The 25,547-nt window shown below is 40.7% G+C and overlaps 2 protein-coding genes and 1 pseudogene across 2 annotated transcripts; all 3 read left to right on the forward strand.

Annotated features, from left to right (window-relative positions):
* The first annotated feature begins 7,831 nt into the window (after window positions 1–7,831).
* On the forward strand, window positions 7,832–10,112 carry LOC103995155 (p-coumarate 3-hydroxylase). Its single transcript, XM_009415681.3, has 3 exons — window positions 7,832–8,374; window positions 8,748–9,142; window positions 9,223–10,112. The coding sequence occupies exons 1-3, from the start codon at window positions 7,864–7,866 to the stop codon at window positions 9,865–9,867; spliced, it is 1,551 nt and encodes a 516-aa protein (XP_009413956.2). The 5' UTR covers window positions 7,832–7,863; the 3' UTR covers window positions 9,868–10,112.
* A 6,577-nt stretch (window positions 10,113–16,689) lies between these two features.
* On the forward strand, window positions 16,690–18,356 carry LOC135644981 (probable sugar phosphate/phosphate translocator At5g25400). Its single transcript, XM_065162985.1, has one exon. The coding sequence runs from the start codon at window positions 16,696–16,698 to the stop codon at window positions 17,932–17,934; it is 1,239 nt and encodes a 412-aa protein (XP_065019057.1). The 5' UTR covers window positions 16,690–16,695; the 3' UTR covers window positions 17,935–18,356.
* Window positions 18,357–20,098: 1,742 nt separating this feature from the next.
* On the forward strand, window positions 20,099–25,514 carry LOC108953635 (probable glycerol-3-phosphate dehydrogenase [NAD(+)] 1, cytosolic; annotated as a pseudogene).
* The last annotated feature ends 33 nt before the right edge of the window (window positions 25,515–25,547 follow it).

Consider the following 25,547-nt stretch of genomic DNA (forward strand, 5'->3'; position numbering starts at 1 on the left):
CTTCGATGCTTAACCTGGTATGGGATGACATTGGTGGCATACTAACTAGCCTAATTTGATCTTGATCTAACTTGCACTATGAGCCTTTGGTCTCATTTGAGGTGTATAGGATTTCTGACTTGATACATTCGATTCGATTCGACGTTTAAGTTACGACTTTGAAAATAAAATAGATAATAAGGAAGGGATAGATCTCATAAATCATGATTGTGTTTGTTTATAATAATTGACTTTTTATTCCGTATACAGAAATTATTAGAAGAATATTTTTTGTTTGGGTTTCAAGCAATATGGCATGTTGGGTGATTTGATTACTTTGTTCATTTGGATGCTACGTATGGAGTTATTATTGGAGATAAATATTTTTTTATCATTAACAAAACAGGTATAGTGATTTATTACAGGAATTGAAGGAAGTAAAATGAGACCTAAGAAAGCTCGATAACGGGAAAGGATCTATACGACAATCCTAAATAGTTAAAATTTTACGACTTTGATATAAATGATTAGACTTCAAAATGGCTCTGTCGAATGTGCTTTATATAGTACTACTACATCCATGCACGTGCTTCATTTAATGCGAGGAAGGGAGCCGCAGGACATGCGAACGTATATTTTAATTATACTTGGTTGGGTTAGTTGTACTAGAAATGTCGATCCGACGCCATCTCCATTAATTGCTTTGGCAAATAATATATATTTGAACCTCTTTCACTACATGATTAGTTGTACCAGAAAGGTCCCACCACACTCTCTCTCTCTCTCTCTCTAAATTTTATTGTGACATCCTATTTGTTGCACCAAACAATGTTAATTAACGCTTCATCTCTCTCTCTCTCTCTCTTAAATAACTCGTTAGAATGCTGACTATCCATTAATCCTTCGTACAAAAAGAGCTTTCTGAATGTTTTCTTCATTTTTTTTCACTCTATATATTGTATTATAATAACACCATATGTATTAGATGTCGATAATAATACGTTATTTATTAAAACCTCTTTTTCTAAATGACTCCATTTAAAACTCTAAGGGTCCACCACTCTCCTTGTGAGATCCACTTTCTATCTATCTTGCTGTATATTAATTTTTTACACATGAAAGATATAAGCTAAGTTAATCGATAAAGACTTCTACATGATTTTGTTTTTTTTCACCACACGACTTTGATTAACCCTTTATTGAAATATGATAATTTGTTTACCTCTTCACAAAACAATATATGAATTTTTACATATATTTTTTCTTTATATTTTCTTTCTGTACATACATAGTAAAAATACTATCGATCAATTCCTTTGATAAGCAATCCTCATGACTTCTTAGACTTTGAGATAAAGGTTATCTCCTCACACAAAGGTCTACTATCTCTCTCATTTCAACTATGTGAAAAAATGGTTAAGTATTACCTCCCTATATAATATTTCATAAAATATTTTACTCCTTTATGATCATGTATAAAAGCTCATTTTTAATACAATCGTGATGTGTACTTTTCAACATGTATTTATCTCGGTTTATTAACTTAAGCGTCGAATGGATCAAATAAAAAAACCTCTCTTGACCTTAGTTTTCGTTTTGACGTTTTTACCTCGAAGACACCTTAGGCAACCCTGTGCACATGAGTCTGAACTATGTCAAGTTAACATGGGTCTGATGGCTTCTTCGACTTCTCAATTCATTCGTAGGTCGACACTTGAGGAGCCGAGTTAAGACCCGTATTAATCAGTTAATCCTTGTCCATCTTCCTAACAACTTTGGAAGAAGAGAGTATATCTTTCAACCAATCTCCTCGTCTAACAAGAAGAGAAGTGTGTTATCTATGGAGCAAGCAGACCAATTGTCACTCTTAATCCCAACCTATACTTATAAGGAAGAAGTGTTCATTCTAACTCTTATTGTTGTAAATGACACCACTAATCTTAAAGCTCGCTTAAGCAACCAAATAGTAGCTATTTTTTATCTTATACAGTAAAAAGTAGGTAGCAAAGAGTTTACGAGTTAGATAATACCAAGGAGGCAGGAGGCAACACTCTTTGATGAACACTATCAAATACTGTCACAAGTTGGGTGCCATTTATGAGGGCATTATTGTCCACCATTATAGGCAAGACAAAATCACTACATGCAACTCGAACTCGATTGGGATAGAGTACATAGTCCATAAGCGATCTATGGGTTATGTGCTCATTATTAATTCTTGATCATATATACTTTTCATATACTCTAAATTTCAAAAAATCTTTGAATTCACTGGGATCAACTTTCTCGGGATGGAGCACCAACCTCCTTGGCCATTTGATGGCCGAGAAGATCGTGCGAGAAAGTAGAGACATTTTAAATTATTGAGACAGAAGAAGTTCTTAAGGACTGAGGTGTTTGAAAGCCCATAGTGCTAAGGACCAACTTATCTTAAACAATGAGGCTGAGACACACGAGGAATTATTGGAGAGCCGATATACTTGAAGGCTAAAACACCAAGGAATTAACATGCCATCAAAAAAAGAGCTAAGGACCAACTATCTTAAAAAGTAAGACGAGGCTAAGAAGAGAAAGCTCCTAAGAAAGACCATAGTGGCTCAAATGAGAGAATGAGTATCACCCTTATAATTAAAGGAGATTTATAAGAACTGATCAATCTCTCTCCTCCCATATTGAAGGTAAGTGTATTAAATCTTATATTTTGATGATAAAATTAATTAATATTATTTATGATTTGATCTGTATTTTGAGTGATGCATGAAGCTTTGATCAAGGAAAGATAATTAAAAGCAGGAAGAATCATGTTGGGCTGGAGAGAAACATGTTCGAAGATTGGACGTCGAGCCGAAGGATCAGTCAATGTATCAAAAGAAGGCTTCGGGCCATGGGTTCGGGCATCAGGCTAAGAAGAGCAAAAATTACGCCAAGGAAATCGGAGTTGCGGAGGTCAACTGGCCGATTGGACAATATATCGTAAAATAGGGTGATGGACCAAAGAATTGGATGAGACGTCGATGAACCAATGACACGCCGGACAACATTTGATTGACTTTATAATAATTATCTAGATCGCAGTAGGTTTTAAGTGTGTAGGATTAACTACGATAGCGAACAAGGCATAAAGCAAAATAAAGTCACAGAGTTAAGAATGAGATTTCGTTAGGAGTTCGAGAGTTCGTTGGAAGTCCAGACATTCATCGAAAGTTCTACCGGAATTGATCAAGAAGTCCAAGAGATTGCCAAAGAAGCTTGTCAGAACTCGTCAAGAAAATTATCGTGAAGTCTAGGAGCTTGTCAGGAGTCCGCTGGAACATTGTCGAGAAATCGTCAGAAGTTCGCCGAAAGTTCGTCGGAAGATCGCCGGAAGAAACCTAGACTTACCGGACCTATTTAGCTTAGTGTATACCTTAAAATTCATAGTTAGCACATAATTGTGTTGAAATTGGGCCAACTCAAGTAGGAGCCAATTGGGCCCAAGTTTGGGCTGTGTTGGGCCAAGTGAAAGACCAAAATAGTGACCCAACAAGTGGAATCGTCGTGGCACAGTCTCTGAGACTATGTCAAATGGTGGTACCACTAGTTTGGGCGGTAGTACCACCCAGACTCAGTCTCCGAAAGACTGTCAAGTGGTGGTACCACCAGATTAGACGGTGGTACTGCCCAGTGTCAATGCTGCAAGCGATGGTACCGCCCAACACAAGCAGTGGTACCGCCAGGAACCGGGAAACCCGGGACGAAACACTTTTAGGCTCCAAGTTTGAATCCACTTGAGGCTTATAAATACCCCTCTCATCTCCGATTAATTAATATAAAAATTAAGAGCAAAAAAGTAAAAAAAATACTATTGTAATATTGTGAGAACTCCTCTCAAGCTCTAAGTGTTAGTCTTATTTAAGAGATGAGTGAAGGGGATTATAAAGATTCTCTCCTGAACCTATCAAAAAAAGAATCGAGTTGTAAGGGTGGTTGATCTTCGTCCATTGAAGGAAGATCATTAGTGGATACTGATGGCCTCGATGGAAGAGGAATCGGTAGAATAGATGTAGGTCATGACGATCGAACCTCTATAAAACGATTTGCATTTCTGTTTTACAATTTACCTGTATTACAAATTGAATTATTACTTTCATTACCTTACGAATAAGCTTTCAAGTTAACATCTCTCCAAAATGATTTTTCATCATAAGAATTTCTTAAACCGGTGATTTTATCCACTCAACTAATTCACCCCCCCCCCCCCCCCTTTTAGTGTCGACTCTATCCTAACAAAGTGTTCTCTCGGGTATAATCTAAAGAGATACTAATTAATAAAGGGACACCTTGAAAAGCATAAAAATATTAATATGTGGAGACTACCTTAGAAAGCATATAAAAAAACTAATCATGATACGAGACACAAAGTAAAATGTGTTTAAAGCATGAGTCGAGAAGCTCTACTTGTGTAAGAAAAACTCAAACGGTAAGAGGCATAAGACAAAATATGTCATAAAGCATGTGAGTTAGAAAAACTCAACCAATGTAAGAAGAAAATTTTCACGATTAGAAGCACATGATGAAATATGTCTGAGCTACATGAATCGAGAAAAATCGACTCTCATCAATGCTTGCACCCGTCAGTTTTCACCTAATGTGGGAGAGATTGGGTGACCCTGATCCCCATCGGCATTCACTCGATGCATAGAGGTTGGCGATTCCAAAGACATAGATCAGAAAAGCTTGACCCTCCCCTCCATTGTTGTTGAGGTGCAAAGGTCATGAAACCTAACCTCACCTTACTGTCAAGCTATGCAGGATGGGTGCCCTAAGCCCCCTTGTTACTAAGTAGTGGAGATTAAGCGCCCACCCTCGTAGAGACTGAGAAACTTAACCCCACCTTACTATTAAGCTACAAAGGTCAGGCACCCTAACCCCCCATTATTGTCAAGGCATGGAGGTCGGGCGCCCAATCCCCCTCGCTGCCAAGGCACGGAGGTCGAAAATTTGACCTCCCTTATTTTTCAGGTGTGATGATAAAAAAATCCAATCATCCTTGCTTTTGAGGTGCAAAGGTTGGGAAACTCGCCCCCCTTAGTTGTCGAGGTGTGGAGCTTGGGAAACCCGACCCCCCTCGTTGTCGAAGTGTGGAGGTCAAGAAACTTGACCCCCTTCACTATCATGGTACGGAGGCCGAGAAACCTTACCTCCCTTGTTTTCAAATTTCTTTAATTATCAAATTCTAAATGAGATTGGTGACCTCAAATAGGCATATGGAATACTCCTCCCAACCCACCTCTACATGGTACATGTGTCAAATAAGCTGATAACTACACTTTAGGATCTCTCTGGAGAACCCTCAAAGCATACCTTCATGAGGGGACAAATGATAGAAAAAATATTGTCGATCAATCATCATTCGACATGTGATCTCCACATGACATCTAGGCTGAAAGAAAGAGATAAAGATTACTCTCACCGATGTGCCCATGTGGACAAGGGTCTAAGGCAAGCAGTTATAGGTTATTTCCCCTATTGTTGGCCATATGGAGAAAAGGTCAAGGAAAGATTATTAAAAGCGGTTGAGGGCTACCTTCTCATAAAATATTTTATAGAAGTTTATCGATCGAGTATAAAGGCTTATTTTTAGTACAATCATGAAAAGTATTTTTTACCACTTGTGTCCATGTGCACCTATCTTACTGACTTGGACATTGGATCGAGTCAAAAAAAAAAATCTCTCTTAATTTCAATTTCATATAGGTGATACTCTAGAGCACATCGTTTTTACCATAAAGGCCCATTGAATAACCTTATGTACACGGGTTTGGATTACGTTGGGCTAACGAATATGTCAATAACTTATTCCCATAACACATACACTTTTCCTATGCCAATACACATGCTTGTATTTGCACCCGCACGCATGCACTGCACACACACACAAATTGTGTCTCAAACACAAGTTGTATTACAAAATTTAACAGCAGAAGTATAAGAAATAATTTTAATTGTTCTTATAATTTTGATTATTCAAGTTTTAATTATTCAAGTAAAAAAACCCAAATTATTCAAGTTTTAATTGGACATCAAAATTTGAGGATCATTCGAGTGTTTTTGTAAACCAAAGCCTTTGACATCCACCTCATATAACATGATCACCAAAATGCCACGTCCCAACCAAAATAAATAATAAATAAAACAGAAAAAAGAGCATCAACATGACATGTTCTAAAAACAAAATAAATGATCAAGACTAGATTTAACGATAAATCTTTTTTATAGAAAAATTACTCATTAAATTAGTTAATAATTTTTTAAAAAATATTAAACTTGATATGATCATTATTTTTTATCAATCGAAACTCAACTTGAGTCTTGATAGTATTATGAGTACTGTTGACCGGTGAGTTAGCATGGTTGATTCATTGCCGAAGGTGCAGGTTCAACCAAGTGCCTTTTCCTAAACGTGGGAGACTTGATGAGGTGAGATCGCATAAGCGACCTAGTCAAAAGCCGTTCTATTGGTGAAGACCTTATTCGGGATGATCGAGTAGGTGATCTGGGATCTTCCTTATTGTAAGGTGCCTCCCTAGGCTGGGTCATTCGGGTGTCCTTGGGCAAAGGGTTATCTCGTGGCTGTGTCCTGACAGCGAGGTCGCCTCTTGACTACCAACAATCCTATATGACAGGTCGACGCCTAGGATTGCTCAACATGGCCCCTCCGATGCTTAAGTTAACGAAGGGAAAAAAAATAATAGTTTTAACAGTATAATTGAGTTAGTGTGTAGATAGTTCACTTTTCAGCATAAGCTGATGAGTTCCTTTTTATATCTAATCCCTAAGTTGTTTTACTGATTGGCTCGAGAAAAGATTAGGTGAACCTCCTAATCGTTCTTTGATTTTGATAAGATATGATGATTATTATCTATCATTGATGTAAGGCATATCGGGATGTACTACAGTGCTATGTTGGGAATGATAATTTGGAGTTCTGCTTAAGTGTTCTTACTAGATATAATTCAATATATATCAAATTCAAGAAATATTTTATCGAGATGATCGACGTAAAATTGTCCCTATCAAATTCAATAAATACTTACTAAATATACCATATTAATCTCCTCTAAGGTTGATAAGGAGCCTACCTAACATATTATATTTAGATGATAAAAAAAATACTCTTTTTATTAAATCGATAATTATAAATATATCTTCATTATAAACTTATCAGAACACGAACTCATTTACCACAGAATTAAGACTCTCTTTTAACCATTGAATGGGTATCTTTTATATTAATAGAGATATTTGTTTTTACTTCATACAAAATACAAAATAGGAGATATAATTATTTGTAATTCTTATCAAAATTAATTAAAAATAATTAATTAAATAATATTTCAAACATAGAATTATATTCAATATAGTTTGGAACTCTCAACCTAAATAATTCTGATATCGCTAGTCGTCACCAAAACTAATCTGTTGGCCTCAAGTCAAAGAATCTTCACCAACTCACCCATTGTTTCCTTGACATCCACCTATCGTCACCCCAACGCACGCAACCCTCTCTCTCTCTCTCTCTCCCCCTCATCAGTAACATTTACCGACCTTCTTCTCACTCCTCCAATGGCTTCTTCCTCAACCCAAACCTCTCTTTCGTCACCTACTCACACCACTCGCAGGCCACGAAATGGAGGAAGAAGAAAAGAGGAACGACGAGATGAGACCTGCACACATCAGACACCACTCATCACACCAACCGCGAGCCATCAGATCCTCATCACACACGTCTGGTCTGATGACCCCACCACCTTACCTACTCCCTCATGGCCCCATCTATATCAATTAGAAGGAGCCGTGGGGCTGTCGGTGACTCTTACCCACAGCCCACAGGTCTCCTCCCCCATGGCGGATCTGCTGCCGCTACTGCCCATGGATCCCTCCCTCCTCCCCCCCGCCCTCGCTGCCCTCGCGGTCCTCCTCGCCCTCTACATCCGGTTCCGCGTCCGGCTGCCCCCCGGCCCCCGCCGCTGGCCCGTCGTCGGCAACCTCTACGACATCAAGCCGGTCCGCTTCCGGTGCTTCGCGGAGTGGGCGCAGACGTACGGCCCGATCATGTCGGTGTGGTTCGGCACTACCCTCAACGTGGTGGTGTCCAGCTCCGAGCTGGCGCGCGAGGTGCTCAAGGAGAAGGACCAGCAGCTGGCGGACCGCCCCCGCTCCCGCTCCGCCGCCCGCTTCAGCCGCGATGGCCAGGACCTCATCTGGGCCGACTACGGCCCCCACTACGTCAAGGTCCGCAAGGTCTGCAACCTCGAGCTCTTCTCCCCCAAGCGCCTCGAGGCGCTCCGCCCCATCCGCGAGGACGAGGTTACCGCGATGGTCGAGTCCATCTTCCATGCCTGCTCCCACCCTGGTAATAACAATCTTCCCTCCCCCCTCCTCCTCGTCCTCTGATCTCTCATCTATACGAGCGATTCATCGAATCAGAGAACCGGATCCAAGATCTTCACCATTCTTGCTCTGGATCTCACCACAGAGGAGGAAGAATTTAATTGGTCGTTGACCTGCTAAAGACTACAAGAACTTCCCCTGTTCCTCTTTTCGACACATTGTTTTAGGCTTAGATCTGGTCTTTGAGCTGTTCCCCATGAGATCATATAGATGACTTTGTGATGGAGATTATGTGATTTGGAGGGCTGCTATCGGATCTCAGATAAGAGAGGAGGAAGAAGATGATCATTCGTTTAATTTTTCTGATTCGATTTAGGTTATGTTGTATCTCGCAGAGAAGATAGGGAAGAGCTTGGTGCTGAAGGACCATCTCTCGGCGGTGGCGTTCAACAACATCACGAGGCTCGCGTTCGGGAAGCGATTCGTGAACCCGGACGGTTCTACCGACGAACAAGGAGTGGAGTTCAAGACCATCGTCTCTAACGGCCACAAGTTTGGTGCCTCGCTCTCCCTCGCCGAGTACGTCTCGTGGTTGCAGTGGCTGTGCCCGCTCGACGTCGAGGCCTACGACAAGCACAGCGCTCGCCGGGATCGCCTCACCAAGATCATCATGGAGGAGCACACGCAAGCTCGGTACAAGGGCGGCGCCAAGGATCACTTCGTCGACGCGCTGCTCACGCTCAAGGACCAGTACGACCTCAGCGAGGACACCATCATCGGCCTCCTTTGGGTGCGTTGCTCTCCTCTCCCACTCTGGTGCTTCCTCGTCTCAAGGAACCGCCGTTGTTAGCTGCTGCTGCACTGTAACAGGACATGATCACGGCGGGGATGGACACGACGGTGATATCAGTGGAATGGGCGATGTCTGAGATCGTGAGGAACCCGAGGGTGCAGCGGAAGATCCAGGACGAACTGGACCGCGTCATCGGGCAGGAGCGGATCATGAACGAGACGGACTTCGCCAGCCTCCCCTACCTGCAATGCGTCGTCAAGGAGTCGCTCCGGCTGCACCCCCCGACCCCGCTCATGCTTCCACACAAGGCCAACGCCAACGTCAAGATCGGCGGCTACGACATTCCCAAGGGCTCCAACGTGATCGTCAACGTCTGGGCCATCGCCCGTGACCCCAAGACGTGGAAAAACCCGCTCGAGTACCGGCCCGAGCGGTTCCTGGAAGAGGACATCGACATCAAGGGACGCGACTTCCGGGTGCTGCCGTTCGGCACCGGCCGCCGGGTCTGCCCCGGGGCCCAGCTGGGCATCAACCTGGTCACCTCCATGCTCGGCCACCTGCTGCACCACTTCAGCTGGACTCTGCCGGACGGTGTCAAGCCGGAGGACGTCGACATGACGGAGACTCCGGGGATGGTCACCTTCATGCAGACTCCCTTGCGGGCTGTGGCCACGCCGAGGTTGCCGTCCCACCTGTACCTGCGCGTTCCTTCAGAGATATGAACCCCTCCTTTGCTTCGATAAGGCTGTGTTGGTTTGGGGGAGAAGCAATTACGGAGATTGTTTGAGTTCTCATCACCGTGACAGACTATTTATTTATACTTGTATTAGTTGATCGTGATCTTTAATGTACTTTATGTTGGGAATGTGTTATGTATGTGATAAATGTAGCACAATGAGTGCCCAAATTTGATGAGGTATTTGTTCAAGCAGCATAAATGGAGGGAGCTGCTGAAACTATTTCACAATTGGCATTGTATTGTGATGCTGAGTGCTTTTATGTCTTCCTTTTCTACCTCTTCTTAGAATATGTTTTTATTATCTTGATTATTTTTGGATTCGAGTTGGCACTCTTTATTTTTAATGTTATTTGGTCTTCTTGCGGAGTAGATTAGTCCTCCTCGAAGGGTGCTTGATAGGGACATCGATGAGAGGAAGAAATATTCATTCTCTTTTCCATGTATGGAGATGACCATATAAGGATAAAGGTCAGTGGATATATAGCAGAATCACAATCGAGATTAAACAATTATGAACATGTAGTCATGAAAGACCTTTTGTAGGATTAGGGATCAGGTTTATAAAATTCGTCGAGTTGTCCGTCGCATGTTTACAGTGTTCGAGGTTGGCCATGCCGAGATGCTGTGATGTATCTATCTGTAAGTCATTTGGATGCGATGTGAGAAAATGTATTTTTATCTTCGATGCCGTAATCCGAAATATGTGAGTACGAATACAGGTTCCTAAAGGTAAGTATGGACAACAGAATGGAGTGGAAATTGAGAATAAATTTGAAAAAGGGATGCGTTGTGAGAAAATGTCAAGTTAGTAATTAGAAATATGTGATTCCTCGAAAAAAAAAAAAAGAAAAAAAAAGAGTAAGTGTGTCCCCTTTCATAATAAATATTACCTAATTATGAAGGATCAAAAGAAACGTGTGATTATTTTTTAGTCATAAAAGATAAGAAAACTTATAGTTATTTTTTTGGTGATAAAGGGCTACAAGGAAGCTTGTGATTACTTGTTTTAGACTTTTATCTTCTCCTATCTCTTTGGACATCGCATGACGATTATGTGTCTTGATAGATATATTTCTTATCATTTGTTACCTTCCCCCTCCCTCAAAAACATGCTTTGGGGTTCTTGCGAGAGAGATTCGAAGTGCGATGTTTAGTTCATTCGATACGAGAGCATTTGAGATCTTCTCTCGTAAGTCAGGTTTTCATGACTCACATGCATCGGATATATTTTGCTCTATGCTTTCGTTATAGTGGATTTCCTTACATGAGTCGGGTTTCTCAACATACGCATCTCAAGCATATTTTGCTTTTTGTTTTCTCCACTGTAGATTTTTCTTCACATGGGTCGAGTTTTTCTGACTCATGTGCCTTCGGCACATTTGGCCTTACACCTCTCTCTGGAGGATTTCTAGTCATGCAGATCAGGTTTTTCTGACTTGTGTTTCTCAGGTATCTGCCTTATGCCTTCATCGTAGAAGATTTTTTTTCACATGGCCTGGGTTTTCTCGACTCACACACCTCAAGCACATTTTATCTTATGCCTCCGTTGTAATGAATTTTTTTTTATATGGATCAGGTTTTTCTGACTCATGCACCTCGGGCACATTTGGTTGTATACCTCTGTCATGACTTATTTTACTTTACATAAATCACGTTTTCTAGACTTATATATCTCAAGCATATTTGGCCTTACACCCCTGTCGTATGGATTTCTTTTCACATGGGTCGGGTTTTTTCGTCTCACGTACCTCGGGTACATTTGGCTTTGTGCCTTCACCGTAGTGGATTTTTCTTCATGTGAGTCGGGTTTTCCTAACTCACATGCCTCGAGTACATTTGGCTTTGCGCTCTTACCATAGTAGATTGCTCTTCATATGGGTTGAGTTTTTCTGACTCATATGCCTCAAGCACATTTAGCCTTGTACCTTCATCATAGTAGATTTTTCTCAAATCACGCATGTCAGACATATTTTACCATACGCTTCTATTATGGGGTATCTCCTTATACGAATCGGGTTTTCCCGACTCACGTATCTTAAGTACATTTAGCCTTGTGCTTTCGTCGATGCTATTTTTTTTCACGTTAGTTGGATTTTTCCGACTCATATGCCTTGGGTACATTTGGCCTTGTGCCTCCATTATGGTAGATTTTGACATTTTGTGAATTCATTATTAGATGCTTTTCAAGTTCATCATCCGGTGGTGTCTCTTCGAAATTGTCCTAAAATGACACTTCTCTCGATCATGGGAGGAGAGAGATTGAGTCCCTCCCTATAAATCCTTCTTTACTTTGTGGGTGAGGTTCATTCTTTCATTTGAGTCTTCATAGCCTCCTTAGAAGCCTTCTTTACTTCGTTCTGGTTTCCCACAACGTGAGTCGGTCCTTGAGTCTCTCTTAGTCTTAGGGTTGGTTCTGCAATAGATCGATCTTCTACCATCTTGCTCTTCTGCCTCCTCAGATTGAGATATTTTTTCTTTCTCATATAAGTTTCTCCCGATCTATTGGCTATCAGATAGTCAAGATCTATACTATATCTTTGGATAACCTAAGGACAAAGGAAATCTTAAACACCCTTTTATCGAGGGAGGCAGTTCCCATGAATCTAAAGATTCTTTAGGACTTAGAGTCTATGAAAAGATCGTATAACTATGATTTAGTAGTGAGTGTATCACTTTTAAATCACTTGTGAGTTAAGTATTCCATCCTGACCAAGTTTGACTTACAAGTTCCTCGACTTGGCCAGCATTCATTCGATCCTACACCTAAGACTCTTTGCTTATCCTGTGATGCCCTCGAGATGGGAATTCATCTCTCCTTCGTTTGGTGATAGTGTCTTATTTATAATGGTAGAAGATATTACCCTTTTAGATGGTGCCCAACAAATAGTGCTATCTAATAGTGTTCATCAAAAAATATTGGCGTGCCAATATTACTCTGACCCACAAACTTTTTATGACTTGCTTTTGACTATGTAAGGAAAAAAGTGGTTACTATTTAGTCACTTGGAGGGCTTCAAAGTTAGTGGAGTCCCTTCGAATCACAATAGTTGGAAGGAGCATTTCTTTTTCGTACATTCAAGTTAAGATTGGGGTTTGATCTCACTTGTCGTCACACTACATAGATAACACCCCTCCTTGTTAGACGAGGAGGCGAGTCAAGTACTTCTACTGAGAGACATATTCTCTTCTTCTAAGGTCATCCGAAAGATTGACGAGGAGTAACTTATTGACATGGGTCTCAACTCGGTTCCTCGTGGTATGACCCAAACCTCCCATCACTTCACCTCATCCATCTTTTTGATTCTCTGTAGCCTTATTTTTTTATCCTCTAGAGACATGAATTTGCATTCCTTGAAGAGGAAGATACCTAGCTTCTCTTAGGGCACAACGGTGACCTCTTTGAATTCGGCCACTATCCACGAGTTATCGCTCGAGGCTTTGGGACTAACTCAGTCTAACCATCATGCTAGCATCGACAAGCCGAGAAAGAAGCAGAAGGTCATTGTGATAAAAGTATCTCGCCCTCTAATGGTTGGGGAACTTAAGGAATTAGTTCTTAAGAAAGAGCCTCCTACCTTTGCAGCATTAGCACCTTCAAGGGGTCCCCAAAGCTCCCAGTCATCTTTTGAGAAAAGATGGGATAGGTTCAGGTCAATATTCAAGTTATGCAAGGGGAAGCCCCTGCTCTTCATGGCTTTACTAATAGCTAACCTGATAGATCCAACCCCGGGTGCACTGTTGCAATCGAGATGAGAGAGTTTGCAGGAGGAGCAAAAGGTGTGGGGTGATGGTGTGGCCTCATAGCAGTATTGCCCTGGGTCCTTATGTTTGGGGGGTTGTAAAGCATATCTATCATTCTACTTCAGAGATTCTGCTCGACACCTGCTTCTGCAATGAAGTGTTGGTAAGTTAGGTTATTGCTAGCCCCTTCAAATTCACATTATTCATCTATTCATCTTTGATTTGTAGTACTACTTCTATATAACAACCCTTATCAATCATATAAATAAGACGTTGGCTTTCTCATTCACCAGTAGGCCCTCGTAATCGAAGATCTTTAAGAAGAGATCAAGGGGCTGAATGAGGGAGGAGCTCCTTTTGCTATTACCGAGGTGGAGGTTTGGGGGGCCGAGCTAGAGTGACAACTTGATGAAGCCAAGCTACACCACACTGACTTCATCAAGCAGTTGAAGGAAGTCTAGAGCAATAATCAGGCCATAGAGGGCTCACCCGGGAGCTGGATTCGATGAGGATAAATAACTTGGAGCTTGTCGAGCAAGTCGTGGTGGCTAATGAGCAGGCTTGGGATCTAAGGGAAGCATTGGAAGTAGAGCGATACATAATACCAAAGTATCGAGAGGAGACAATCACGATTACAAGGCATCTGTTGGGTTTAGAAGAGGTCTAGAGAGAACAATGATCATCTCGTACTAGTTTGGGTACCAAATCACCTTAGCCCATTTCACGACGAGGTATCCCAAACTCAAGCTCGAGAATGACTCATTTACTAGGTATCTCAAAAATCAAAATGTCTCAATAGTGGCTGAGGTGTCCTTTGACAATAACATTGACCTATTGGAGCATATTGCTACTTTCCACACCCAATAATCATTATATAACATTTTAGATGCTATGATGTGTCACACTTCCTAATCATATTAAGAGGCCCAATACAAGAATGGCACGCCTACCCATCTGAAGTCACTCTCTATCATTTTTTTTACTCAGCTCACAAGGGAGTTGAAGCTTCACTTCCTTAGGAATGTGTGCCTGAGGCTATCAAGGCAAATACTTCTCAGACTTTAGGCAATAGGAGAAAGAAACACTACAAGTCCATTTGTCATAATATCTTTAGGAAATTTATCTATCAAATCTGTCAACTGGGTCTGGAATTCAGGTGGAGTAGAGTGATGACATACTGGTCCGCTAAACTCTGGTTGGAGAGCGAGGTGTCCCCTCAATTGGCGGTTCGATAAGCATCGATTTCTCTTGAGATGTTGGTAGCGTGTTGGGTGGGGGGACCCCAATAAGCACCAGTGCCGATGGTTGTTGAGTTGCTAACCGTGGTATCGCCTATTGGGCTAGCTAGAGCAAGAGTAGAGTAATATATTGTATCATGCTCATTAGTCTCTACACTTGCTAGGTGAGGTTTAGAAACACCTTAGCAGGGATGAGTAGGTGGCTCGAGGTCACCTTTGGGGGTGAAAGGCCCAAGTCATTGAACAGACACCAATATCACATCAGTGTTTGTACCAAAGTAGATATATCCATATGCGAAAAGGGTAGTTGCTACCTCCTGAGTGAAAGTATTATGGATTGGGAGCAGGACCTTCTCATTCGAGCGTTCGTCGAGTGTTGATAGGCAGACATTCCTATGACATCAAACCCTCTTTCTAGGGCCAAAATGATGAGAGAAAATATTGTTGATATTTTGGTCAGCTCGATATAATCCAGTCCTGTATGCATAGGATAGTTCGAGGTGTCTTCGAGGTAGAAGCACTAAACTCCTTAGGTGCCATCTACACTAAGACTGAGGTCAAGAGAGGTTTTCCGAACTATTCACTCCAATGCCCAAGTTAATAATTCGAAGTATATGAGTATGAACATGAGTTCCTCGAAAAAGATAAGTTTATCTCTTTTTATAATATTGGTCATAAAAGGTTAAAAGGAAGCATATAATTATCTTTTCGATCAAAAAGGACAAGAAGAAAATTTATAATTGTTCTTATGGTCATATGTCTTTCTAATTATAAAGGACAAGAAGGAAACTTGTAATTGTTAATAAAAAAGGATAATAAAAAAATCTACAATTGTCTTTCTGGTCATAAAGTGCTAGGAGAAAACTTACGATTGTCTGCTTTAAATCTTGTTCTCCTCTTTTTAGACATCATACGATGATTCTATGTTGAATGATGATTAACTAACATCCTATTAAAATATAATAACAATACAAAAGTATGATAAGAAAATGTTAATCTTGACACAACGAATAATGATAGATTGATCTTAAGAAAACGTTGATCTTGACACAGCATAAATAAAAAAGATATTGACACAAATCAGGTGAATGTCCGGAGAAAGTCGGAGACGGTGATACAATTCAGCTAGATCGATCATAAGATGAAGAAGCTTCTTTCTCGTGACATTTGATTGAAGGTTCAGATGTCTTTGATGATGCTTTTCATGTCTTCTTTTTATTTTTCCAGATGACCTTCATGTCGTTAAGTTGAGAAAATTGTCACGTAAGCGAAAGGGAAGTATCCCCAACTTCGCTTTCGCCATCCACCCACCCTCTACCTACATAATCCATGTGATTGTGAAATGATAACTGAATACACACACACATATATATATACCTTATTTAGTTAAATTAAAGATAATTCCAACATAATAAATAAGAAACCAAAGGTAATTCTTCTCCTTGTTTAGAATATTAACCGCCATAGTATCATTTATTTAAATTTTTTAATCCCCAAACTCGATCATATTAGAAATGTTCGTATTGTATAAATATGTTGATCCAATCAAAAGTGTCGAGATAGAGCCGTGGACTTGTTTATATTCTAAAGCTCCTAAGGTGCTTATGGTAAAATATCGACGTCCGATTCTTTTCGATGCCTAAATCAGTAACGTTGAACGAGAATTTAGTGCAGCAAAAGTAACTCCTTGCATATTAATTTCTAACGTAATTAAAATCTTGAGCTCGAAGTGTGTCGACTACCTCTTTAATTCTACATACTATTTAATTGATCGTAGACGCAGCATTTATATATATATATATATAGAGAGAGAGAGAGAGATACTATTTACGATGCGACACTTGTGTCGTTTTGCAAACTGGTCCCTCTCCAATTCCGAATTATGCAAACAAGTCCTTTCGGGACTTGTAATCCCTATTCCCTCCCGTCTCCGCTCCTCATTCCTCCAACTTCGGATCTATCGATCACAGCAGCAGCAGTTCCGCGACTGGACTGATCGGAGGAGGGGAGGGAGCGGCGGAGCAATGGCGGAGGGGGTGATGAAGAAGGTGCTGCTGTCGTACGCCTACGTTGCGGTGTGGATCTTCCTCAGCTTCACCGTCATCGTTTACAACAAGTACATTCTGGATCCGAAGATGTACGGGTGGCCCTTCCCCATCAGCCTCACCATCATCCACATGACCTTCTGCTCCGCCCTCGCATTCCTCCTCGTCCGCGTCCTCCGCCTGGTGGCGCCGCCCGCCTCCCCGCCCATGACCCGCCCACTCTACCTCTCCTCCGTCGTCCCCATCGGCGCCCTCTACTCCCTCTCCCTGTGGTTCTCCAACTCTGCGTACATCTACCTCTCCGTCTCCTTCATCCAGATGCTCAAGGCCCTCATGCCCGTCGCCGTCTACTCCATCAGCGTCCTCTTCCGCAAGGAGGCTTTCAAGTCCTCCTCCATGCTCAACATGCTCTCCATCTCCTTCGGCGTCGCCATCGCCGCGTACGGCGAGGCCCGCTTCGTCGGCGCGGGCGTCGTCCTCCAGCTCGCCGCCGTCGCCTTCGAGGCCACCCGCCTCGTCCTCATCCAGATCCTCCTCACCTCCAAGGGCGTCTCCCTTAACCCCATTACCTCCCTCTACTACGTAGCCCCCTGCTGCCTTGCCTTCCTCCTCGTCCCCTGGTCCATGGTCGAGCTCCCTGTCCTCCGTGACCGCTTGGCCGCCTCCGCCTTCCGCCCCGACATCCTCATCTTCGGCACCAACTCCTTGTGCGCCTTCGCCCTCAACCTTGCCGTCTTCCTCCTCGTCGGCAAGACCTCCGCCCTCACCATGAACGTCGCTGGCGTCGTCAAGGACTGGCTCCTCATCGCCTTCTCCTGGTCCGTCATCCGTGACATCGTGACCAGCATCAACCTCTTCGGCTATGCCATCGCCTTCCTCGGCGTCGCCTACTACAACTACGTGAAGCTGCAGGCGCTCAAGGCCAAGGAGGCACAGAAGAAGGCCGCCCAGGCTGATGAGGAGTCTGGGAAGCTTCTTGATCAGGTCAATGGTGGCAGCAACCGGAGGAATGACTCCCACAATTGACCTGCCCGTTCAGTGTTCTGCTACAGTTACGTTGGTTCGTCTTCAATATTTCTAATGGATCTCTTTATTCGTTAGCTTATTTGTCTGTGGTAGTACACTTCTTCTACCGAGGAGGAGGTTTAAGGGGAAAACAATCGTGTGGGATTTGAATTCAGTTTTGATAACACGAATCAGATCTGGAACTGCATGTGATATATGACATGGGTCAGATCCAGGAAAGGAAGCTTGAAGGATATTAGTTGTGATTTTTGCTGCTGGAGAACTGTTTTGGCTTGTTTATGACTTCATCACCATTATCCATATACGCCGTTGTCATAGAGGGATATGTGTGTGTCTGTTTAATGTTCTTATATATTTGTCGGATCATGTTTGAGATTTCTTTTTCCTATTAAATGGGGTTGACAGTTTTGTTCAATTTACTATTCCGATGTTGCCCACTTGTCCTTCGTTTTCTTATTTATGTTGCATTGAAATCCTATGTTGTTGGCTGATCAGATGCATTTTGGCGTGTTGTAGATACTGGAAAGTGGAAACTACTACCACAAATTTGTCGCAATGCTATATATTAGTTCATGTTATACTAACATTTTTCTCTTTCAAATGATTAAATTTGAAAGTGGTCAACAATGTTCTCTGAACTTGTTTATGTGCCCATGTCACGAGATAATTTTCATTTGTTCTTTGTCTATTCACTATTATCTGTTGAATTTTATTTTCACTTATGAATCTACATATCTCTTTGCATTTAGATAGACACGATTTCCATTGTGTATCTTCATATTTTCAAGGATCACATTGTGATACTGATGTAGATTGAGTGATTTTTCCTTGAACTACTAAAGGAGGAGCTTCAGAACAAGAAAATATGCCTAATGGGACAACACAACGAAATGACTTTACGCATGTATCAGAGATGTGGAGAGTGAGCTAAGAGATTAGACAAGAAGGATACTAATTATGCTATGTTTGGTTTTGGGCCAAATTATCTAGGTTAAATTATGTTAACCGTACTAACTTTAACCTGGCTTTCTCATTAGGTTGCTAACCTAGCTAACTATCTAGGATCTATGGGTTGGCAAAGAAAATGAGAAAAGAGTATTTTAGTCCATCCCTTTATATAGGATACTTTATCTGAGTTGTACTCCTTTGACCAAGCTAAATTAGTTATTATTTAGACTAAACCATTTGGTGGATTAAACCCATGACCATCAACTGAGCCCTCCTTAACCCTGAATCATGTGCAACCTTAGTAAATATTATAAAAAGTGCTAAGGGCATTAAAGATTCAATTGACAAAGTAAAACAACCCTGATAAGTAGTTAGCAGAATAAGTATTGTTGTAATTTAATAGTGGTACTTATAGGATCTATCAGAGTTGAAGAAGAAAACCCTACATAGAGAGTGAGGCTCATCAGGTTTTTCTGGAATCTGATTTGATTAAATAATTGGAAGGGATAAGATACGTAATAACATAGGGTGGAGAGATAGAAAAGAGGAATGTTTTAACTTTTTTATCTATGATGTACATGTATTTTGTGGAAAGATTGTTTCTTTGGTACCTTTAACCTGAAAGATTGTTGTTGTTGAAGCAGTTAGAGTCTGAACCAGCAAGGAAAGAATTCTGCCTATTTTCATATGTATGATACGGTACCAATACTTTGTTTTATTTTTTGATGGTTAAGAAAGAGAGAGATTAATTTTTTGTCACCGAGCAACATGTTTTAAGAAACTAAATGTGGACAACCGAAAAGTTTGTAATATGCTTAAATAATATTCAATCAGAAGTGTAATTGAATTTGTTATATGCTGATATCCCCAACTTTAGATGTTTTGATGCTTGTTTGTTCTGGATGAATGAGTGGTGGCAGAAGAGGCTAAATCAAGAGGTATTTTAGTTGGAAGATGAATCAAATAGTTTCTTACTGTGATCGTCCGTTAGATTATGAGTCCTTCCTGAATGTTTGTCATGATTTGATGGAGGAACTATGGATAGGAGGTGAAAAAATTCTGTGCTGTTTTATTAGGCTTCAATCTGCACTTCTGTAGGATCTGTTTATAGATGACTGCCTGAACCATGTGCTGAGGTATTGGTTTGCTACACAGCAGTATTTTATCATTCCAGATATACAAGTGCTATGTTTGTCCACATGCCAATATAGGTACCATGAGTGCTGGTGCCTGCTACCTTATGCCAACTCCTATCTTACCATGCCACTGCATGGCGCACTCCGGTATGCACCTGCATGCATTAATTCTGCCATATGAGAGCTGTGATATATGCCAGCACAGGTATGACCAAGGTGCACTACTAAATCCACTACATTTCATTTCAAATTTACCTGCAAAAATTGTTTGTTCTGTGGCAACAGTTTAACTCCATAAGATCAGCATCATATGTCTGCTGACCATGATGGTAGGTTGTCATGCACCAAGTCCTTTACCATTGTCTGTGTTGTGTTTTCAACTATCCTGAAAATTTTCTGTTGCAGTCTATGTTTTCGCTCTTCATGATGACAGAAAGTGATCTTCAGAACATTCCGAAATTTCTTTCACAAGTTCACATTCCTTCCATGTTCAGTTGGCCATGTAACATATGTTGGTAATTCACTTCAGTGATCTGATCATGTAATCTTGTTTTTGGTTTCAGATCTTGCATAACATTTATGGAATATAATTGACAAGGCTATCATGTTTTCCTCCCTTGTTCTTAACAATTATGTTTGTAGTGTGTTGTCCTCTTGTTGCTTGTTAAGCCATGGCATTTCTTGGATTCTTCTTTGGTTTCTTATCACGTATTTGTGAGGCAATTTTTCCCTTTTTCTTCATTTGTACTTTCTTCATTTGTACTTGAGATTGATACAACTCAAGTGTTTTCATGACAACCAACAATATCCATGAGAGCATTTTCAATTCAGGTTCTTCCTCCTGTCCTAACCCACTTACTCTTCAATCAAGTAATACTGTTTATCTTGGTTGAATTGTTTCTTCATGAAATAACTACGTTTCTTCATGTTCTGGATGCAAGATGCATTTGTTATACCTGCTCATGGTATGTTCATCACCATATATAATTCTAGCATCCTAATTCTATGGCCAGCAGTTATTATTATCATTATTTTTATTTCTTACCATCATCTTTGTAGGAAGCACAGCAATGAGATGCAATCTTTAACTCTATGGAAGATGCAATATGCATAGTCTATAATGTGAGGCAAAGTGAAATAGACAATCTGAGCACTCAGTTGATGCACAAGCAAAAGCTGTCAACATATTCAAAGCTAATCATGTTATTAGGCCATATCTTAGCACTAAATTTCCTTTTTTTTAATCAAAATTTCCTTATTAAGACAGGGATTTGTTGTGGTCATTGCCACCCAAGTTCTTCCTATGTGTCACTGCAGAAACATGTCATCATCTAGAACATAAATCATTTACCATAATTTCCTAAATGCATTAGAAGATCACCTCAATAGAGTTGAATGTCACTCAGACAACCTATGCCACTCTCAGCACAAATCTGATAGAAAACCATGCTATTGTTCAGCTAGTTATGCATATCTACAAATGCAAACTATCACATCTTACATATAGTCATAGTCATTTTTCTCATCTGTTTACTAGGAACATCAGGCCAGAAGAGTGATAACCACAAAATTATCATCTTAAACTAGATGCCATCTTTTCTTAAATGTCAAAAACCAAGTTCCACAGTCATTGTTGTAGTTTGGTCTCTTTCTCATTTCTGCAGCAGGCCATCTAGTCCTTTTTTATGATTAATCTTGAATGTGGTCCAATGCACTATTTAATCATCAGAAATTTTGATGAACTTACAAACCATACATATCCAGAATATTGATAGGATGTGCATTCCTCAATATGTGATCATTTCAATTATTATATCTTGCAATTAACATCTTACCTTCAATATGTAAAACTTATTCTCTCAGACTTGAGGCTTGGTATAGAATTGGAATCTTAACCTGCTGTCCTGTTGCAGGTTGGCATGTTATTTTCTTCCAAGAGACAAAAATCTGTACCTCACTTTAGATGCTCATCAGGCAACATCAAAATCAGGTAAATATTGCTATTTCAGTTTGTAACAAGATATTTTGGCAGATAAAACATGATTAAAAAAACATAATTTGGTTTGTCATTAATCTGCTCAATGAGTCTAATTATCAATATGAGGAAGTTGCCTCTAGGTAATTTACCATTTTGAATATTCCATAATTACTCATCACAAACTCTCTCTATGGTTCACAAGATTAAAGGTCACTACCACTGCATGCAGTGCATGGCACAAACTATTAATAGCATCAAAAATAGTGCTTCAGATATAATTATCATTTACATCTAACAAGACAAAAAGAAGACTCTTTGTTGTGGACTTCCATCCTTCTAAAACTCATCACAACACTCACTGTAGTTCATAACATAAAAGGCACCAGCAAAAATACATATGAAGCAAAGATCAACCCACCGTCTAAAAGCCCTAAAAATTAGCACTCTGGATGTAATTATTGTGTGCATCTTCAGGATTATATTAGGATTATTTGGTGGCACCACGTTACTTAAATAACATCTTAGGATTATATTACGGCAGACGGAAGCTTCCTCTTCCGCCTGTTTCGACAGGGACGTGGAGAGCAGGTCGGTCCAAATTGACAACCGAACCCAACACCGGTCCGATTTTGCCGGAAATATAATCGAACCGGACATGACATAAACTTAGGCCGTATGAGTATGTGTCACATTAGACAGTATATTTTCCCCACGTTTTTATTTTGCTCCGCATGGTCTGGTGGAGCCTTCGCTTCTACTGTCGAAGCTCTCCATGGTTTCAAGGCTGGTTCGATCATAAAAATCCAGTCTTTTGGGGAACTTCTATACACAGGCGGTGTGTTCTTTGAGGGAGAAGGATCCTACTTCTTGTATAGAGTTCTGTTCGTGTAGCCATAGCATCATTTGCCGTGATTGTTGAGGTGCCTTGTCTATCGAAACGAGATGGTTAGTAGCGCCACCATGGTTCTTCCCATTCTAATAGGTTTGTTCGCTGCTCCAATGGCCCGGAAGAGAGGCTAGACGAGCTCCGTCGGCAAATCAGATGGCGACCGGCTGAGGGTCGCCTGCGTCGGCGCCGGGGCGTGGGGCAGCGTCTTTGCTGCCCTCTTGCAGGATGCCTACGGCCAGTTCCGTGACAAGGTACAAGTCAGAATCTGGAGGCGGCCTGGGCGGGCCGTCGACCGGGCCACCGCGGAGCATCTCTTCGAGGTGATCAATTCGAGGGAGGACGTCCTGAGGCGGCTAATCCGGCGGTGCGCGTATCTGAAGTATGTCGAGGCGAGGCTTGGTGACCGCACTCTGTTTGCGGAAGAGGTCTTGAGGGATGGCTTCTGCTTGAATCTGATTGACACTCCGATTTGCCCGCTCAAGGTGGTGACCAATCTGCAGGAGGCAGTGTGGGATACCGACATCGTGGTGAACGGTTGGCCCTCGACGGAAATGAGGGAGGTGTTCGAGGAAATTGGTCGGTACTGGAAGGAGAGGATCAGTGCACCAATCATCATATCTCTTGCCAAGGGCATAGAGGGTTCTCTCCATCCGGTCCCTCGTATCATAACTCCTACACAGATTAATAGCCACGCAAGTAATGTTTCTCATCTTACTCTACCTATATGCAGGTCTCAGTTTATTACAGCTCATGGTTTTCAAACACACACATACTTGCTAGTTCATTAAGATGTTCTTATGCTGTTTGCCGATACACTGATAACAATTTTTTAGAAAACAGAGCAACATTTTATCTTTTATACATTGAAATGCAAATTTCCTGTGAAAAAACCATACACTCTGGTTTCTGTCAGCCACATGTCATTTAATCCTTTAAGAGATTGAACAGCTATCTTGAGAAATTTCATGCCATAATCTTTGTTTGGAAGATTTCATTGCACATCTTTGCTTAACTTTCAGTACTGATTCCTCCATGTCCACCTAATCGTTTGCTAAGTTAATTTACTTCTTCTGCATGTATAATATGGTTGTTCTCATTTTGTTATGAATGTTGAAGTATCTCCATTCTTTCTTATTTTTCTCTATATTTTACACATTCATCTCTGTTTCTTATTATCATATTCAAGCATATGAATGTCTTGCATCTTGAAATTAACCTGTCTTCTAATTGTACCGGTGTCATATTCCTTTTTGGCTTTCTGTAAATGTGGATGTCTGTCATGCAGCTGGAGTTACAATTGAGAAGATTCTTTATGTTGGTGGGCCAAACATTGCTTCAGAGATTTACAGTAAGGAATATGCTAATGCTCGGATCTGTGGAGCCGAAAAATGGAGGAAACTACTCACTAAATTTTTGAGGCAGCCTCATTTTATTGTATGGGACAACTGCGATCTCATCACACACGAGGCTATGGGTGGGTTAAAGAATGTCTATGCTATTGGTGCCGGTAATACATCTTTTCCTGCTCATATATATGGAGACGAATATCATTAGTATTTTGAAACTACACCATTTTATTTCTTCAAGTTCTAGATTAACTGCAATTCTTTCTTTTATTCAAATAAAATTTGATACACTCTTTCATGACCTTTGCATGAACTATCATTTCAGTTTTTGTCTTTGATATTTGAGCTATCTGAAGGATACTCTTGTAGAAATGGTCCTTAAATTAGGTGCATTGATTCCCTAGAATGTTAATGACCATTCTCTGCCAAGCATTTGGCACAGTACATTGCTCTGATACTATCCCATGATTCACGATATCTTTCTAGTGCAATGACCTTATTACCTAAAATGACAAATCAAGCTTGTATCATTGCAGTCACTTAACTTTCCATAGTGTGCATGTAGCACTACTGTACACAAATTTTATCTCACAGTAAATACAATTCACCTGGACTCGAGCATTTTTTTCCCACTCGTCAAACCAGTATCACTGAGCTAGACGATATTAATTACTTTATGATAGTTTTAGGTTTAATCTTGGATTTTGACACCTCTAACAATAATAACCTGCTCTGACGACAAGAAATATGCTTTTTTTGTTTTGTTTTTGAGACTTGATACAAACTTGTCTCCTAACATCTGCATTCTTGCTCATCTTAACAAAAATATGACCTTACATTCTTATTTCCTACATATATCTGTATCTCTTTTTTTCTTATTTCCTACATATATCTGTATCTCTTTTTTTGTCTTCTTGACCACTCAAATACTGGTACATGTCTGAGTCCATGCAACATTTAATATATATTAATTTGTAGATCAATCATGTCAGAAATTCCAAATAAGTTAATGAACATTAAATTCAATTTTCATGAATATTAAATTTCAAAGATAGCTCATTTAAATTTTCAGGCATTTCTTAGTGTTGAAACTTGACTAGTAAGTTATGAGAGTAATGAAATGTTTCAGGCATTTCTTTGTTGTGGCATCTGCTAGATCAGTTGGCAGAGTTTTTAATCATCCATCAAAGTATTAACACATCATATTACGAGAAGTTGGACATATACTGTTGAAATTCTCTAGGTTTCTTTATGATAGTAAGCTAGAATTGAGGCTCTGTAAATCCACAGAACACAAGATTGGCATTTAGTAAGGA

The sequence above is a fragment of the Musa acuminata genome, chromosome BXJ3-8 (assembly GCF_036884655.1).
Source record: "Musa acuminata AAA Group cultivar baxijiao chromosome BXJ3-8, Cavendish_Baxijiao_AAA, whole genome shotgun sequence".
NCBI lineage: Eukaryota > Viridiplantae > Streptophyta > Magnoliopsida > Zingiberales > Musaceae > Musa > Musa acuminata.

Coding starts and splice junctions, on each gene's coding strand:
- LOC103995155 (XM_009415681.3), top strand. CDS start 7,864: ATGGCGGATCTGCTGCCGCTACTGCCCATGGATCCCTCCCTCCTCCCC. Junction 8,375..8,747: donor CCATGCCTGCTCCCACCCTG/GTAATAACAATC, acceptor TGTATCTCGCAG/AGAAGATAGGGAAGAGCTTG. Junction 9,143..9,222: donor CCATCATCGGCCTCCTTTGG/GTGCGTTGCTCT, acceptor GCACTGTAACAG/GACATGATCACGGCGGGGAT.
- LOC135644981 (XM_065162985.1), top strand. CDS start 16,696: ATGCGACACTTGTGTCGTTTTGCAAACTGGTCCCTCTCCAATTCCGAA.